General features: G+C 42.6%; 1 protein-coding gene across 2 annotated transcripts in view; it reads right to left on the reverse strand.

Moving 5' to 3' along the window:
- Positions 1–19,802, reverse strand: part of LOC115131830 (glutamate receptor-interacting protein 2-like) — a 74,531-nt gene that overhangs the window by 30,877 nt on the left and 23,852 nt on the right. For both annotated transcript variants that reach the window (XM_065020576.1, XM_029663852.2), the window contains exons 7-9: positions 13,346–13,491; positions 9,348–9,495; positions 9,010–9,179 (exon numbers count right to left, since the gene is read on the reverse strand). In XM_065020576.1, the coding sequence (XP_064876648.1) occupies positions 9,010–9,179; positions 9,348–9,495; positions 13,346–13,491 (464 nt within the window). The remainder of the gene's footprint in view (positions 1–9,009; positions 9,180–9,347; positions 9,496–13,345; positions 13,492–19,802) is intronic.

Genomic DNA, 19,802 nt, shown 5'->3' on the forward strand with positions numbered 1-19,802 from the left:
ATGTTACGAAGTGACTTGTTGGAAAGTCACTAAGCTCTTCAGTAAGGCCATTCTACTGCCAATGTTTGTCTATGGATATTGCATGGCTGTGTGCTCGATTCTATAAATCTGTCAGCAATGGGTGTGGCTGAAATAGCCGAATCCACTCATTTCAAGGGTGTGCACATACTTTTGTATCTATAGTGTATGAACCCATGGATGTCTCACAGATTCAGGACACCTGGTTAAGTCCAAGACGTCATAGTATGTCTTATGAATGCATGTAGGTAAACCCCAAACTCTTTTCAAATGTCCACATTGGTCTCAGGTAGAAGTTGTCATTATAACCCCTTTCCTATCCCCTATGCCTAATCATAAGAAGTGACAAGATGTCTGACCCTGGCTTATTAGTTAGGGGCAACTTCCATCTCACTCTGTGGTCCTGTAAACCTTTGGCTCCTGCAGCTTAGAGATAAAACTCACCTAGAGAAGCGCTTTAAGAACTCTATTTCCTATCTTTACTGCGGAAGAGAAGCAGCTAATATTTTTGTTGCCATGTCAGTCTTACTAAATCCCCCCGCGAGCATTAGACAAATTGCATTTTATGATCACGTATAAATACCCAAATCGTATTTATCATTAAAATATAATGTTGCCGTTGTGGCATTTAATTTCAATAATGAATCTACATCTAGTCCAAGTTTGAAGGACATAAAAAAATGACATTTAATAAGCATAAATAAAAAGTCAGTCAAACACTTCCTGATTTGTTTTCATTATCTTGAGTACATGCATTGGTTAGTGATACAGTCCAACTCCATTAGGTAATGGGGGTCTCGCTAATGACTCCACAATATTTATTTTTCAAAACAACCATAAGAACCGTACACTAAAGCTAAGACACCCACCACAGATAAGACAGCTACTGAAGATAAGAGTAAGCCACAGCATAGTTGTTCTATGCTCCTGAATCCTGCTTACAAGCTAAAATTAAAGCAGGACACATCAGTGAATAGATCAATAAAAAAAGTGATCAGATGAAGCAGATGCTAAACTACGGGACTGACTGGAATATATTCCAGGATTCCTCCGATGGCATTGAGGAGTACACCACATCAGTCATTGGCTTCATCAATAAGTGCATTGATGACGTCATCCACACAGTGACCGTGCGTACCCCAACCAGAAGCCATAGATTACAGGCAACATCCGCACTGAGCTAAAGGCTAGAGCTGCCGCTTTCAAGGAGAGGGACTAACCCGGAAGCTTATAAGAAATCTATCCGCTATGCCCTCAGACGAACCATTAAACAGACAAAGCATCAATACAGGACTAAGATCGAATCGTACTTCACTGGCTCTGACGCTTGTCGGATGTGGCAGGGCTTGCAAGCCATTACAGACTACAAAGGGAAGCACAGCCGAGAGCTGCCCAGTGACACGAGCCTACCAGACGAGCTAAACTACTTCAATGCTCACTTTGAGGCAAATAACACTGAAACATGCAATGGGAGCACCAGCTCTTCGGGAAGACAGCCGATGTGAGTAAGACCTTTAAACAAGTCAACATTCACAAGGCCGCAGGGCCAAATGGATTACCAGGATGTGTACTGCAAGCATGCACTGACCAGCTGACAAGAGTCTTCACTGACATTTTTAACCTCTCCCTGTCTGAGTCTGTAATACCAAAATGCTTTAAGCAGACCACCATTGTGCCTGTGCCCAAGAACTCTAAGGTAATCTGCCTGAATGACTACTGACCCGTAGCACTTACGTCTGTAGCCATGAAGTGCTTTGAAAGGCTGGTCATGGCTCACATCAACACCATTATCCCAGAAACCCTAGACCCACTCCAATTTGCTTACCGCCCCAACATATCCACAGATGATGCTCTCTCAATTGCACTCCACACTGCCCTTTCCCACCTGGACAAAAGGAACACCTACATGAGAATGCTATTTATTGACTACAGCTCAGCGTTCAACACCATAGTGCCCTCAAAGTTCATCAATAAGCTAAGGACCCTGGTACTAAACACCTCCCTCTGCAACTGGATCCTGGACTTCCTGACGGACCGCCCTCAGGTGGCAAGGTTAGGTAACAACACATCTGCCACACTGATCCTCAACACAGGGGCCCCTCAGGGGTTCGTGCTCAGTCCCATCCTGTACTCCCTGTTCACTCATGACTGCACCGCCAGGCATGACTCCAACACCATCATTAAGTTTGCCGATGACACAACAGTGGTAGTAGGCCCGAATCACCAACAACGACGAGACAGCCTATAGGGAGGACGTCAGAGACCTGGCCGTGTGGTGCGAGGACAACCTCTCCCTCAATGTAATCGAGACAAAGGACTACAGGAAAAAGGAGGACCAAGCACGCCCCCATTCTCATCGACAGGGATGCAGTGGAGCAGGTTGAGAGCTTCAAGTTCATTGCTGTCCACATCAACAAACAAACATGGTCCAAGCACACCAAGACAGTCGTGAAGAGAGCACAACAAAACATATTCCTCCTCAAGAGACTGAAAAGATTTGGCAAGGGTCCTCAGATCCTCAAAAGAACTGCACCATCGAGAGCATCACTGCCTGGTATGGCAACTGCTCGACCTCCGAATGCAAGGCACTACAGAGGGTACTGCGTATGGCCCAGTACATCACTGGGGACAAGCTTCCTGCCACTCAGGACCTCTATATCAGGCGGTGTCAGAGGAAGGCCCTAAAAATTGTCAAAGACTCCAGCCACCCTAGTCACAGACTGTTCTCTCTGCTACCGCACGGCAAGCGGTACCGGAACGCCAAGTCTAGGTCCAAGAGGCTTCTAAACAGCTTCTACCCCAAGCCATAAGACTCCTGAACATTTAATCAATTGGCTACCCAAACTATTTGCATTTCCCCACCTTTTACACTGCTGGTACTCTCTGTTGTCATCAACTATGTATAGTCACTTTAATAACTCTACCTACATGTACATATTACCTCAACTAACCGGTGCCCCTGCACATTGACTCTGTACCGGTACCCCCCTGTATATAGTCTTGCTATTGTCTTTTTACTGCTGATCTTTAATTACTTGTTACTTTTATTTCTTATCCAATGCAACAACTGCATTGTTGGTTAGGGGCTCGTAAGTAAGCATTTCACATTAAGGCCTACACCTATTGTATTCGACACATGTGAATAAAAACTTTGATTTGATTTGATAGTTCTACCACACATCAGTTTCAGTGATCCCTTCCAGCTTCACATGCTACGAAACCACCTCAAACCGTTGGGCCAGATAAAAGCCTGGAAAAAAACACGGCATGAACCATCCCAGAGAGGTGTGTGTGTGTGTGTGTGTGTGTGTTTGTGGGTGCGTAGCTTGCCACTATGAATAAGAGGCCGGTGGTCTACCCCAGGGCACAAGGCTTGCCTCCCAGCACTTTCCACACTCAGCGTGATTCACAGAATGTGGGAGGAGGCAGCAAAAACCCTCTGCAGTCCCTTTAAAGCAGCAGCAATTAACAAAGGTGACCATGTAGGGGTGTGTTTATGCTGAAAATGCAGTTTATCTGGATTGTGTCTGCTGGGTAACAGACAGTGCCTTCAGAAAGTATGCACACCCCTAGACTTTTTCCACATTTTGAATTTGTAATTAATTCAATTGAGATATTGTGTCACTGGCCTACACACAATACCCTATCATGTTAATGTAGAATCATGTTTTCAGATTTTTTTTACAAATTATTTAAAATAATAAGTTGCAGGGACTCACTCTGTGTGCAATAATAGTGTTTAATATTCTTTTTGAATGACTACCTCATCTCTGTACCCCAAACATACAATTATCTGTAAAGCACCTCAGTCGAGCAGTGAATTTCAAACGAAGATACAACCCCAAAGACCAGGGAGGTTTTCCAATGTCTCGATAAAGAAGGTCACCTATCGGTAGATATTATTTTTTAACAGCAGACTGAATATCTCAATTACACTTTGGATGATGTATCTATATACCCAGTCACTACAAAGATACAGGTGTCCTCCCTAACTCAGTTGCCGGTGAGGAAGGGATCAGCTCAGGGATTTCACATGAGGCCAATGGTGACTTTAAAAACAGTTACAGAGTATAATGGCTGTGATAGGAGAAAACTGAGGATGGCTCAACAACATTGTACACTGCTCAAAAAAATAAAGGGAACACTAAAATAACACATCCTAGATCTGAATGAATTAAATATTATTATTAAATGCTTTTTTCTTTTCATAGTTGAATATGCTGACAACAAAATCACACAAAAATGATCAATGGAAATCAAATGTATCAACCCATGGAGGTCTGGATTTGGAGTCACACTCAAAATTAAAGTGGAAAACCACACTACAGGCTGATCCAACTTTGATGTAATGTCCTTAAAACAAGTCAAAATGAGGCTCAGTAGTGTGTGTGGCCTCCACGTGCCTGTATGACCTCCCTACAACGCCTGGGCATGCTCCTGATGAGGTGGCGGATGGTCTCCTGAGGCATCTCCTCCCAGACCTGGACTAAAGCATCCGCCAACTCCTGGACAGTCTGTGGTGCAACGTGGCGTTGGTGGATGGAGCGAGACATGATGTCCCAGATGTGCTCAATTGGATTCAGGTCTGGGGAATGGGCGGGCCAGTCCATAGCATCAATGCCTTCCTCTTGCAGGAACTGCTGACACACTCCAGCCACATGAGGTCTAGCATTGTCTTGCATTAGGAGGAACCCAGGGCCAACCGCACCAGCATATGGTCTCACAAGGGGTCTGAGGATCTCATCTTGGTACCTAATGGCAGTCAGGCTACCTCTGGTGAGCACATGGAGGGCTGTGCGGCCCCCCAAAGAAATGCCACCCCACACCATGACTGACCCATCGCCAAACCGGTCATGCTGGAGGTCATTTTGCAGGGCTCTGGCAGTGCTCCTCCTGCTCCTCCTTGCACAAAGGCGGAGGTAGCGGTCCTGCTGCTGGGTTGTTTCCCTCCTACGGCCTCCTCCACGTCTCCTGATGTACTGTTCTGTCTCCTGGTAGCACCTCCATGCTCTGGACACTACGCTGACAGACACCGCAAACCTTCTTGCCCCAGCTCGCATTGATGTGCCATCCTGGATGAGCTGCACTACCTGAGCCACTTGTGTGGGTTGTAGACTCCGTCTCATGCTACCACTAGAGTGAAAGCACCGCCAGCATTCAAAAGTGACCAAAACATCAGCCAGGAAGCATAGGAACTGAGAAGTGGGCTGTGGTTATCACCTGCAGAACCACTCCTTTATTGGGGGTGTCTTACTAATTGCCTATAATTTCCACCTGTTGTCTATTCCATTTGCACAACAGCATGTGACATTTATTGTCAATCAGTGATGCTTCCTAAGTGGACAGTTTGATTTCACAGAAGTGTGATTGACTTGGAGTTACATTGTGTTGTTTAAGTGTTCCCTTTATTTTTTTGAGCAGTGTAGTTACTCCACAATACTAACCTAAATGACAGTGAAAAGAAGGACGCCTGTACAGAATAAAAATATTCCACAAAATCCATCCTGTTTGCAATAAGGCACTAAAGTAAAACTGCTAAAAATGTTACAGGGCAATGAACTATATGTTCTGAATACAAAGCATTATGTTGGAGGCAAATCCAACAACATGTCACTGAGTACCACTCTTCATTCACTACAAAAGTATGTGGACACCCCTTCAAATTAGTGGATTCAGCTATTTCAGCCACATGTATAAAACCAAGCACACAACCATGCAATGTCTAAACACAAACACCGGCAGTAGAATGGCCTGTACTAAAGAGCTCAGTGACTTTCAATGTGGCACCATCATAGGAAGCCACCTTTCCAACAAGTCACTTCGTCAAACTTCTGCCCTAGAGCTGCCCCAGTCAACTGTAAGTGCTGTTATTGTGAAGTGTGAACGTCTAGGAGCAACAACGGCTCAGCCGCAAAGTGGTAGACCGCACAAGCTCACAGAACGGGACCACTGAGTGCTGAAACGCGTAGCCTGTAAAAATTGTCTGTCCTCGGTTACAACAATCACTACCGAGTTACAAATTGCCTCATGGAGCAACGTCAGCACAAGAACTGTTCTTTGGGAGCATCTTGAAAAGGGTTTCCATGGCCGAGCAGCCACACACAAGTCTAAGATCACCATTCGCAATGCCAAGCGTCGGCTGGAGTGGTGTAAAGGTCATCACCATTGGACTCTGGAGCAGTAGAAACTCCTTCTCTGGAGTGATGAATCACGCTTCACCATCTGGCAGTCCGACGGACGAATCTGAGTTTGGCAGATGCCAGAAAAACTCTACCTGCCCCAATGCATAGTGCCAACTTTAAAGTTTGGTGGAGGGAGGAATAATGGTCTGGGGCTGTTTTTCATGGTTCAGGCTAGGCACCTTAGTTCCAGTGAAGGGAAATCTTAGCACTACAGCATACAATGACATTCTAGACGATTCTATGCTTCCAACATTGTGGCATCAGTTTGGGGAAGGCCTTTTTCTTGTTTCAGCATGACAATGCCACCATGCACAAAGCGAGGTCCATAGAGAAATGGTTTGTCGAGATCAGTGTGGAAGAACTTGACTGGCCTGCACGGAGCCCTGACCTCAACCCCATCGAAAACCTTTGGGATGAATTGGAACACCGACTGCGAGCCAGGCCTAATCGTCCAACATCAGTGCCAGACTTCGCTAATACGCTTGTGGCTACGGGAAGCAAGTCCCCATAGAAATGTTCCAACATCTAGTGGAAAACCTTCTTAGACAAATGAATAGAATAGAAGTATAGGGGGACCAACTCCCTATTATGATTTTGGAATAAGATGTTTGACGAGTAAGTGTCCACATACCATGTAGTTTATTTTCAAGAATGGTGGCGTCTGCATCATGTTATGGGTATGCTGGTCATCGGCAAGGAATGGGGATTTTTTTTAGATAAAAATAAACTGAATAAAGCTAAGCACAGGCAAAATCCTACAGGAAAACAGGGTTCAGTCTGCTTTCCAACAGACACTGGGAGACAAATTCACCTTGCAGCAGGACAATAACCTAAAACACAAGGCCAAATATACACTGATTTACTTACCAAGATGATATTGAATTTTCCTGAGTGGTCTAGTTACAGTTTTGACTTAAATTGGCTTAAAAATCTATGGCAAAAACTTGAAAATGGCTGACTAGCAATGATCAACAACCAACTTGACAGAGATTGAAGAATGAAAAAAATGATAAATGTGCAAATACTGTAAAATCCAGGTGTGCAAGTCTTTTAAGAGACTTACCCAGAAAGACTCGCTTCCAAATGTGATTCTTACATGTTTTGACTCAGGGGGGTGAATACTAACAGTACCAGTCAAAAGTTTGGACACTCCTCCTCATTTGTTTTTCTTTATTTTTTACTATTTTCTACATTATAGAATAATAGTGAAGACATCAAAACTATGAAATAACACATATGGAATCATGTTGTAACTAAAAAAGTGTTAAACAAATCCAAATATATTTGAGCTTCTTCAATTCTTAATTGGGTTGAGGTCGGGTGATTGTGGAGGGCAGGTCATCTGATGCAACACTCAATCACTCTCCTTCTTTGAAAAACAGCCCTTACAGAGCCGGAAGGTGTATTTTGGGTTATTGTTCTGTTGAAAAACAAATTATAGTCCCACTAAGAACAAACCAGACTATGTATCGGGCCTACGTATCACTGCAGAATGCTGTGGTAGCCATACTGGTTAAGTGTGCGTTGAATTCTAAATGAATCACTGACAGTGTCACCAGCAAAGCACCCCACAGCATCACACCTCCACCTCCATGCTTCACAGTGGGAATCACACATGCGGAGATCATTCGACATGGCAGTTGGAACCAAACATCTCAAATTTGAACAGATTTCCACCATATTTCCACCATCATTGCTTATGTTTATGTTGCTTATGTTTCTTCTTCTAATTGGTGTCCTTTAGTAGTGGTTTCTTGGCAGCAATTCGAACATGAAGGCCTGATTCACGGAGTCTCCCCTGAACAGTTGATGTTGAGATGTGTCTGTTACTTGAACTCTGGGAAGCATTTATTTGGGCTGCAATTTGAGGTGCAGTTAATTGCAGATTTCTGAAGCTGGTAACTATCCTCTGCAGCAGAGGGAACTCTGGGTCTTCATTTCCTGTGGCGGTCCTCATGAGAGCCATTTTCATCATGGTTTTGGATGGTTTTTGCAACTGTACTTGAAGAAACTTTCAAAGTTCTTGACATTTTCCGTATTGACTGACCTTCATGTCTTAAAGTAATGAGGAACTGTCGTTTCTCTTTGCTTATTTGAGCTGTTCTTGCCATAATATGGACTTGGTATTTTACCAAGTAGGGCTATCTTCTGTATTCCAACCCTACCTTGTCACAACACAACTGATTGGCTCAAACACATTAAGAAGGAAAGAAACTCCATAAATGAACTTTTAACAAGGTACACCTGTTAATTGAAATGCATTCCAGGTGATACCTCATGAAGCTGGTTGAGAAAATGCCAAGAGTGTGCAAAGCTCTCATCAAGGCAAAGGATGGCTAATTTGAAGAATCTCAAATATAAAATACATTTGGATTTAACACTTTTTTGGTTACTAAATTATTCAATATGTGTTATTTCATAGTTTTGATGTCCTCACTATTATTCTACAATGTAGAAAATAGCAAACAATAAAAATAAAAAACATTGAAGGAGGAGATGTGTCCAAACTTTTGACTGGTACTGTATGTGACTTTGATATTTCTGTATTTAATTTTCAATACATTTGTAAAAAATATCTAAAATCATGTTTTAACTTTGTCATTATGGGGTAAAAAAAAGTTTAAAAAATCTACTCCATTTTGAAGTCATTCTATAACAACAAAATATGTAATAAGTTAAGGGGTACTTTCTGAAGCCATTGTACATAGAAAACTACCTAAACGTTACATAAACAGAGTCCTGTGAGGAGCGGAGGAGCGGACGCCTTGAAGTGTGTTAGGATATGGCTCAAGTCCTCTGATAGACTGACCTGTGTCTTGGGGTCTCATGGGAAGTCTGCTCTGATTGGCTGGAAGGATCTCCAATTTGACAATGTCAGAGGTTTGGGCCAATAGCTGCGTGGCCTCCATCAGGGAACAGTGCTCAGTGCTGGTCCCGTCTATTGACAGAATGAGATCACCTATATGCAATGCCCCACACCTGAGAGAAAGAGGGGATAAGAAAGGGACAGACAGAGAGGGATTTGAAAGGAGAAAAGCGTATCACATTGATTCTAAAGCTTCTCAATTGTCGTGCAAAATACAGTATGGTCTCTTTGGTACTCAAGTAAAAAGTGAGACATTGTTTGTGACAGGTGACTTGCCTCACCTTTCCACCACACTGGCTTGTTTGATCTTGTCGATGACGATGACCTGTTTGTTCCTGTACATAGCAGTAGCTAGGCTAACACCCAGGCTGGCTGCAGGACACTTCACTATCTCCACCAGTAGGGGGCCAGAGGCCTGCTGCACTGACTCTGAGAGACACAGACATACACAACATTAGGGGGGAACATCCATAGTACTGTAACGAATTGACGAGGTCGCTTGGTGTTGGGTTAAGGTTGCGACAGTATAAAGTGATGAAATCCGTGTCTGAGTACTTAGGATATATTGGAAATGTGAGCAAGACAATGGAGCTGATCGTGGATTACAGGAAAAGGCGGGCCGAACAGGCCCTCATTAACATGGACGGGCTGTAGTAGAGTGGGCCGAGAGTTTCAAGTTCCTTGGTGTTCACATCACCAACAAATTATCATGGTCCAAACATACCAAGACAGTCGTGAAGAGGGTACGACAACACCTTTTCCCCCTTAGGAGACTGAAAAGATTTGGCATGGGTCCCCAGATCTTCAAAATGTTCTACAGCTGCACCATCAAGAGCATTCTGACCGGTTGCATCACTGCCTGGTATGGCAACTGCTCGGCATCGGTAAAGCACTAAAGAGGGTAGTGCGAAATGCCCAGTACATCACTGGGGGCAAGCTTCCTGCCATCCAGGACCTATACAATAGACGGTGTCAGAGGAAAGCCCTTAAAATTGAGACTCCACTCACCCAAGTTATAGACTGTTCTCTCTGCTACCGCACGGCAAATGGTACCGGAGCTCCAAGTCTAGGACCAAAAGGCTCCTCAACAGAAAGAAAGGAGGACTATTCATATAATTGATTAAAATGCCTTTATTAGTATGGCATGTTCAATAGGCTCCTCAACAGCTTCTACCCCCAAGTCATAAGACTGCTGAACAATTAATAAAATCGCCACCGGCCAATTTATATTGACACACACCCCTCCCCTCATTTTTTTTTACACTGCTGCTACCTGCTGTTTATTATCTATGCACCCCCACCTACATGTACAAATTACCTCAACTAACCTGTACCCCTGCACAATGAATCTTCAATTTGTAAGTCGCTCTGGATAAGAGCGTCTGCTAAATGACTTAAATGTAAATGTAAATGAATCTGTACCGGTGCCCCTTGTATAGAGCCTCGTTATTGTTATTCTTATTGTGTTACCTTTTATTATACATTTTATTTTAGTCTACTTGGTAAATATTTTCTTAACTCTTCTTGAACTGCACTGTTGGTTAAAAGGGCTTCTAAGTAAGCATTTCATGGCAAAGTCTACACATGTTGTGTTCGGCACATGTGACAAATAAAGTTTGATTTGATACACATTTGCTTTCTCTTATGGTGGAAAAATGCAAGATGATGTTATAATAGTTTTATTGCATCAAATGGTTACGCAGATGAATAGAGGATTCTTATAACTATTGTGTGTGTGTTCTACTGAGGATGGGCCTCTGGGAAATAACACTGACAGGAGATTTACAATGTCTTTTGGGTGATAAAACCTAAAGAACATTCCAGAGCATGAGTTAATGTTTCTGTTCTATATCGTACCAGGGAGACATGGCTCCAGTATGGAGTTGGGGGCCCAGACACTGGTCTCTACTGTACACAATGAAAACTGTCTATACAGCAGATACTGTCTGCTATGAATTATAGGTGCCTTTCATACAAATCTTAACCTTGTGACCCATTCTATACATCTGTTGTTTGTCATTTAGACTGAAAAGGGTGTGTCTTTGCTATAAAGTACCTTTGTATCTCGGCGCTCTCAATGAATCATCTGAGGGTGATTCGTTGACCAGCCATCATTAACGTAGAGCAGTCAATCGATTCACTTTATATGTGTGTGTTGTTTTGACCTGCTCCCTTATTAATACGTGAATAAAGATTTAGTTTAACCTCTTGAACCTCTGGGGGCAGTATTTCATTTTTGGATGAAAAACGTTCCCGTTTTAAACAAGATATTTTGTCACGAAAAGATGCTCGACTAGGCATTTAATTGACAGCTTTGGAAAGAAAACACTCTGACGTTTCCAAAACTGCAAAGATATTGTCTGTGAGTGCCACAGAACTAATGCTACAGGCGAAACCAAGATGAAATTTCATACAGGAAGTGAGCCAGATTTTTGAGGCGCTGTGTTCCAATGTCTCCTTATATGGCTGTGAATGCGCAAGGAGAGAGCCTACACTTTCTGTCGTTTCCCCAAGGTGTTTGCAGCATTGTGACGTATTTGTAGGCATATCATTGGAAAATTGACCATAAGAGACTACATTTACCAGGTGTCCGCTCGTTGTCCTCCGTCGAAACTATTGCGTAATCTCCAGGTGCGTGCATGTTTCCATTTTGAAGAGAGGAGAAACCAAACTGCCACGAGTGACTTATCATCGAATAGATATGTGAAAAACACCTTGAGGATTGATTCTAAACAACGTTTGCCATGTTTCTGTCGATATTATGGAGTTAATTTGGAAAAAAGTTTGCGTTTTAATGACTGAATTTTCGTGATGAACAAAACGGAGCGATTTCTCCTACACAAATAATCTTTTTGGAAAAACTGAAAATTTGCTATCTAACTGAGAGTCTCCTCATTGAAAACATCTGAAGTTTTTCAAAGGTAAATTATTTTATTTGAATGCTTTTCTTGTTTTTGTGAAAATGTTGCCTGCTGAATGCTAGGCTTAATGCTATGCTAGCTATCAATACTCTTACACAAATGCTTGTGTAGCTATGGTTGAAAAGCATTTTTTGAAAATCTGAGATGACAGTGTTGTTAACAAAAGGCTAAGCTTGTGAGCGAATATATTTATTTCATTTCATTTGCGATTTTCATGAATAGTTAACGTTGCGTTATGGTAATGAGCTTGAGGCTATAATTACGCTCCCGGATACGGGATTGCTCGTCGCAATAGGTTAAGCATAACTCTGACTTGTGTGATAAGTTTGTCTCTCCTCATTTGATAGTAAAGAAATTAACCACCACACTCATCATTATCTCCTCTCTCTAAACTGAAGAACCCATTATTTATTTCTGAGGGCATTTGGTTTGATAATGATGCTCTCCAAATATATTTGAAACAAGGATATTCCCTTTCACCTCAACCCACCTCACTTAACACTCAACTAGGGCAGTACAGAGGTCAATCTGTCTCAGCTGATGGCATATGAGACAACCTATCCAGTGATACAGAGAATCGACAGAGCTAGGGGCTTGCAGGGCAACGGAAACGTCCGATTGTCTGAGACCTTGTATGGGACTTGCGTACAACCTTGTCCTGCCTGGGGAGTGTCATCATGCCTGGGAAATGTCATCGTACCAGAGGAGTGTCCCAGACCCGGGCTGACTAACCCAGGCATGACTGTCACTGACTTATAGCTGTACTGAGGGGCATGTGCTGCTTGCCAGATGAAGGTAGTAAAACCATTTTCATATTGGAGGAGAACAGACTGAAGGGCTGTTTGACCTTTGACCTCACCAAATGGATGCAATCTCTGTCCTCAACATTCTGTATCCTTCCCGAGGGGCTCGCTCTAAAGCAAGAACGTCTGTCTGTCTTTCTGTCTCCGAAAGCACTAGTGTTAATTAGGACTAATTCAGGTATATGAAAGCCCAGATCTCCGTTTGCTTTTTAACTTAATTAAGAAGAATAAAATAATTAGACGCAACCCGCAAAATGTATATATATTTTTTAAATCACCTTAAACCTCCGGATGGTTTGTCTGTATACTTCCATACAATATAGAGTAGACTTCTATATTGGAATTATTAAAGTATATTTATCGATTGTATGTATGTACCTGCTGTACCATTCCTACTCCGTGTTTTTGGAGCCGTGTGAATCCTGGGGTTGCGTCTTGCACACTCTAATACATTCTTGTGGAACTGACACGTTATTTACCCTCAGAGCGATGTTGCCCGGCCTGGGCTGCCGTATTCTCACATATCCCCCCTCTGCCAGGCGTGTGTGTGCTCACCCATGAGGGAGACATCATACTCAATCAGGAACAGGGCTTCCTGGCTACACTGCATCAGCATAGTCAGAGCGTCAGCATGCTTCTCTCGGTGTAAGGGCTTCCCGCCTATGCTCAGCACACGGTCACCAGCCTTCAGTGTGCCCTCTCTGGTAAAGAGATGGGGGGGGGGGGCATTGAAAAAAGAGAGAAAGGAGAGAGAGGAGAGAGAAAGTGTAAATGTAAAGGAGGGCAGTGAATATAGGCACTCAGTCCACACAGGCACATCAGATGGCCATCTTTCTGTTTGCTGTCTCTGGGAAAAAAATTACAATTTCAAAAGGAAAGAAAGGGGAAGAAGGGGGTGTTTTGTACTCTCTCTCGTAAAAGAGAGATTCTATCTCTGGCCTTTCAGGAAATGAACAAACATAATTAATATCAATATATTCTCTAATGGTGTACACTATACTCACCATGTCACTGCTTGCTATACAAAAGTCATGTTGCCCTCAATATTCTGAGAAATCTTGGAACAGTGCGGTACAGCATTCAGTTAGCTAGTCCCTAGCCTTAGGATGAAGCTTGCCCTTTATACTGTGAATGTGGATTTAACATTAATGCATGACTGCATTTCCATAGGTATTTGAGGCAACGTGCATCCCTACATCTTTTCAATAGCATTTGCATTGAAACAAATGGCAAAGGAGCAAACCAGGGTCAGCAAGCTATAACGATTGCATACAGATCCATACACTGACTGAAATCAAGGCACTCCAGAGCATCTTAAATCACTTACTCAGTGATATTTCTAGGCATAAGTAAGTCAGTCACGGTCTCAACTCACTGTTAGTTCGGATAGTAGAATATACAATGTGCAATTTCGAAATTTGGTAATACATCAGCAGTTTTCCTATTGGTATGTCAGTCACTGACAGGCAGTCAATTAGCCCATGTCAGCTAACATTTTATAGATTGCATGACCGAATTACTGACTGGAAGGCAAGACACTCGCACAGGGGCCCCGACCTCCAGGGGGCCCCATTGATTTTGTTCGTCAGCTCACTCATATCGTATGAACATGGCGTAAGTTATGGCAAAATGTGTAGAATTGCAGGAAATTTGCTTTAAAACAAACATTTCCTCTCAATCCCATTGCAAAATGTTTAGAACTGCAGGAACATTTGCTTTAAACTGCAATTTCTTCTCTCAACTCCAAATTAAAAGATGGTGTTGCAGTGGATAACGGCCGTTTCATGAGCTCCTGACCAATTCTGCTATTTTGTGTTAATTTATGCTGATCTTAGCTTTTTTACATAATGTCTCCGCCATCTTTTCCTATGATCGAAAAAAGCTTTTGGACATCAGAACAGCGATCACTAATCTTGATTTGGATGAAGAGCTCTACTTCAACAAGTCACAGCTTTCCTGCTTACGCCGGACCAGACCCTAATTAATAGGACTTGAAAGAGGAAGCGGCGCCGAAAAAGAGGCAGGCTGCCTCCTAACGAGTTTATGTCTGCGCACAAATAGACCACCATTGCCCTCTGTTCTGCTGGGGAATGTGCAGTTCCGTGAGTCACCGGCTTCATACAGTAACTGCATCGACAACGTCGTCCCCACAGTGACCATACGTACATAACCCAACCACAAGCCTTGGATTACAGGCAACATCTGCACTGAGCTAAAGGCTAGAGCTGCCTCTTTCAAAGAGCGGGACACTAATCTGGACACATCGCGCTACGACGAGCCATCAAAACAGGCAAAGCGTCAATACAGGACTAAGATTAAATCCTACTACGCCGGCTCTGATTCTCGTCGGATGTGGCATGGCTTGCAAACTACCACGGATTACAAAGGGAAACCCAGGGCGAGCCTACCAGACAAGCTAAATACCTATGCTCACTTCGAGGCAAACACTGAATCATGCATGAGATCGCCAGCTGTTCCGACGACTGTGTGATCTCGCTCTTCGTAGCCGATATGAGTAAGACCTTTAAATAGGTTAACATTCACAAGGCCGCAGGGCCAGACGGATTACCAGGATGCGTACTCAGAGCATGCGCTGATCAAGGACATCAACCACCCGAGCCACTGCCTTTTCACCCTTGATCAGCTTCTTCACTGACATTTTCCACCTCTCCCTGATCCCAGTCTGTAATACCTACAGTACATGTTTGAACATTTGAACATCTGATCAGGCCCTACACCCAAACAAGGGCACTGCGTTCATCCACCTCTGGCCTGCTCGCCTCCCTACCACTGAGGAAGTACAGTTCCCGCGCAGCCCAGTCAAAACTGTTCGCTGCTCTGGCCCCCCAATGGTGGAACAAACTCCCTCACGACGCCAGGACAGCGGAGTCAATCACCACCTTCCGGAGACACCTGAAACCCCACCTCTTTCAGGAATACCTAGGATAGGATAAAGTAATCCTTCTCACCCCCCTTAAAAGATTTAGATGCACTATTGTAAAGTGGCTGTTCCACTGGATGTCTTAAGGTGAACGCACCAATTTGTAAGTCGCTCTGGATAAGAGCGTCTGCTAAATGACTTAAATGTAAATGTAAATGAACATAATAAAATAATAAATATAAATAAAATAATAATAATAAAATAAAATAAAAAAATAAAAAACCAAACGTTTCAAGCAGACTACCATAGTCCCTGTGCCCAAGAAGGTAAGGTAACCTGTCTAAATGACTATCGCCCCATAGCACTCACATATGTAGCCATGAAATGCTTTTAAAGGCTGGTCATTGTTCACATCAACACCATCATTAAGTAAGATCAGAGACCTGGCAGTGTGGTGCCAGGACAACAATCTTTCCCTCAACTTCAGCAAGACAAAGGAGCTGATAGTGGACTACAGGAAACGGCGGGCTGAGCACGCCCCCATCCAGATCGGTGGGTTTGATGTGGAGCAGGTCGAGAGCTTCAAGTTCCTCATGTCCACATGACTAAGGATTTTTATTTTATATTATTATATTATAAAACTAATTATTATTATTATTATTGTATTGAATATCCGAAACATACAATGTTGTTGCAGTGAAGACGCTCAACAACTACACCACACCAGTCATCCAACAGACTCCCATTCAGAGTGACACACAGAAGCATCCAGGGTCAATGCCCTGCTCAAGGACACGTTGACAGATCTCCCACCAGGCCAAAAAACATGAACCAGAACCCTCCAAGATCCCCCACAGTTCCCTAATAGCTGCCTCTCAATCATTTGAGACCCCTCCCACAGTCCACCACCCCCCAAGAAGAAAAAGAAAAATACAATTAATTCCATTCTCCACCCCAAGAACCCCACAAAGCACCAACAACCAAGAGAATGAATTAAAGGGAAAAAAGAAAAAAACAGAAGAAAACAGCAAACAACAAAAGCAAAACAATTGTTAAAAATAAAAAATGTAATAAAAATAAGGACATCAAGGACGACTAAAATCAGAACAGCAATGCCAAATGTACAGTATATGTTTGTGTGCATGTCTGGCACTATTACATGTATGTGTGTGTTTTCTTGTATAAGTTTATTTGAATGAGAGTGTGTGTATATAAATGTGTACAAACACACCTGCACGGCATCAGCCTCAGGCAAACCGGCATTAGCTGTAAAAACACTGCCCTCAGTGTCATTCAAACATACTTTTTATTTTGCCTTTTTAAAACTTTTATCTTTGACCATTATTTTATCTTCCGTACAGCACCTCCACTCCCACTTGTCTCCAATTCCACATCCCAACCCTCAGCTCATCCCATCTACAGTTGAAGTTGGAAGTTTACATACACTTAGGTTGGAGACATTAGAACACATTTTTCAACCACTCCACAAATGTCTTGTTAACAAACTATAGTTTTGGCAAGTCGGTTAGGACATCTACTTTGTGCATGACACAATTAATTTTTCCAAAAATTGTTTGCAGACGGATTATTTAACTTATAATTCACTGAATCACAATACCAGTGGGTCAGAAGTTTACATACACTAAGTTGACTGTGCCCTTTAAACAGCTTGGAAAATTCCAGAAATATATGTCATGGCTTTAGAAGCTTCTGATAGGCTAATTGACATAATTTGAGTCAATTGGAGATGTACCTGTGGATGTATTTCAAGGCTTACCTTCAAATGCAGTGCCTCTTTTCTTGACATCATGGGAAAATCAATAGAAATCAGCCAAGACCTCAGAAAAAAATTTGGAGACCTCCACAAATCTGGTTCATCCTTGGGATCAATTTCCAAACGCCTGAAGGTATGATGTTCATCTGTACAAAGAATAGTACGCAAGTATAACCTCTCTTGGTTAGGGGGCAGTATTTTGACATCCGGATGAAAAGCGTGCCCAAAGTAAACTGCCTGTTACTCAGGCCCAGAAGCTAAGATATGCATATATGGATAGAAAACACTCTAAAGTTTCTAAAACTGTTACAATAATGTATGTGAGTATAACAGAACTGATTTGGCAGGCAAAACCCAGAGGAAAAACCATCCAGGGAAAATAAAAATTGAGGTCTTAGGATTTTCCAATGGTTTTCTATGCGATACCCTTATTATTAGGAAACTGGTTGCAGTTACTATGGCTTCCACTAGATGTCAACAGTCTTTAGAAATTGTTCTATGTTTTTCTTTGAGAAATGAAGAAGTAGTACTATTCATTGGAAGTGTCACTCCATATGGACTCTACTGTTTTGGTGCGTGTGAACAGGAACGCCCTCCACTTTGTTTTTATCCGGTATTAGAAACAATTTATTCCGTCATAAATTTGATCGACTATTTACCTTTTAGTGTACCTGAGGTTGGATTAGGAACATTGTTCTAAATGTTTGGACCAAGTTTACAGGTAACTTATTAGATACTTTGTAGGCATGTTGGGCGAGTTGAAACCGATGTATTTCTGAATCAAACGCGCCAAATAAATTGACATGTTTGGGACATAAAGAAGGACATTATTGAACAAAAGGACCATTTGTGATGTTTCTGGGACATTGTGAAGTGCCAACAGAAGACGATCTTCAAAGGTAAGTCATTAATTATATCGCTATTCTGACGTTTGTGTCGCACTTGCCTGGTTGAGAAATGATTTTCATGTGTTTGTATGCGGGGCGCTGTCCTCAGAAAATCTCATGGTATGCTTTCGCCGTGAAGCCTTTTTGAAATCTGACACAGCGGCTGGATTGACAAGAAGTTAAGCTTTACTTTGATGTATAACACATGTATTTTCAAGATTGTTCAATATTTGAATTTAGTATTTTGAATTTTGCGCTCTGCAATTTCACGGGATGTTGGCCAGGTGGGACGTTACCATCCCACCCGCCCATAAGAAGATAAACACCATGGAACCACGCAGCTGTCAAACCGCTCAGGAAGGAGACGCATTCTGTCTCCTAGAGATGAACGTACTTTAGTGATGAAAAGTGCAAATCAATCCCAGAACAACAGCAAAGGACCTTGTAAAGATGCTGGAGGAAACAGGTACACAAGTATCTATATCCACAGTAAAACGAGTCCTATATCGACATAACCTGAAAGGCCACTCAGCAAGGAAGAAGCCACTGCTCCAAAACCGCCATAAAAAAAGCCAGACTACGGTTTGCAACTGCACATGGGGACAAAGATCGTACTTTTTGGAGAAATGTCCTCTGGTCTGACGAGACAAAAATAGAACTGTTTGGCCATATCGTTATGTTTGGAGTAAAAAGGGGATGCTTGCAAGCCGAAGAACACCATCCCAACCGTGAGGCACGGGGGTGGCCGCATCATGTTAAGGGGGTGCTTTGCTGCAGGAGGGACTGGTGTACCACACAAAATAGATGGCGTCATGAGAAAGGGAAATTATGTGGATATATTGAAGAAACATCTCAAGACATCAGTCAGGAAGTTTGGTCACAAATGTGTCTTCCAAATGGACAAGCATACTTCAAAAGTTGTGGCAAAATGGCTTAAGGACAACAAAGTCAAGATGTTGGAGTGGCCATCACAAAACCCTGACCTCAATCCTATAGAAAATCTGTGGGCAGAACTGAAAAAGCGTGTGCGAGCAAGGAGGCCTACAAACCTGACTCAAACCAGCTCTGTCAGGAGGAATGGACCAAAATTCACCCAACTTATTGTGGGAAACTTGTGGAACGCTACCCAAAATGTTTGACCCATCTTAAACAATTTAAAGGCAATGCTTCCAAATACTAATTGAGTGTATGTAAACTTCTGACCCACTGGGAATGTGATGAAAGAAATTAAAGCTGAAATAAATCATTATCTCTGCTATTATTCTGACATTTCACATTTTTTAAAGAAAGTGGTGATCCTAACTGACGTAAGACAGTGAATTTTCACAAGGACTAAATGTCAGGAATTGTGAAAAACTGAGTTTAAATATATTTGTCTTAAGGTGTATGTAAATGTCCGACTTCAACTGTATCTCTGCTGGCCACCCTCCTCGGGTTTCAACGCAACACATATCTTTCAACTATGCTGTG

Source organism: Oncorhynchus nerka, linkage group LG7 (assembly GCF_034236695.1).
Source record: "Oncorhynchus nerka isolate Pitt River linkage group LG7, Oner_Uvic_2.0, whole genome shotgun sequence".
Taxonomy (NCBI): Eukaryota; Metazoa; Chordata; class Actinopteri; order Salmoniformes; family Salmonidae; genus Oncorhynchus; species Oncorhynchus nerka.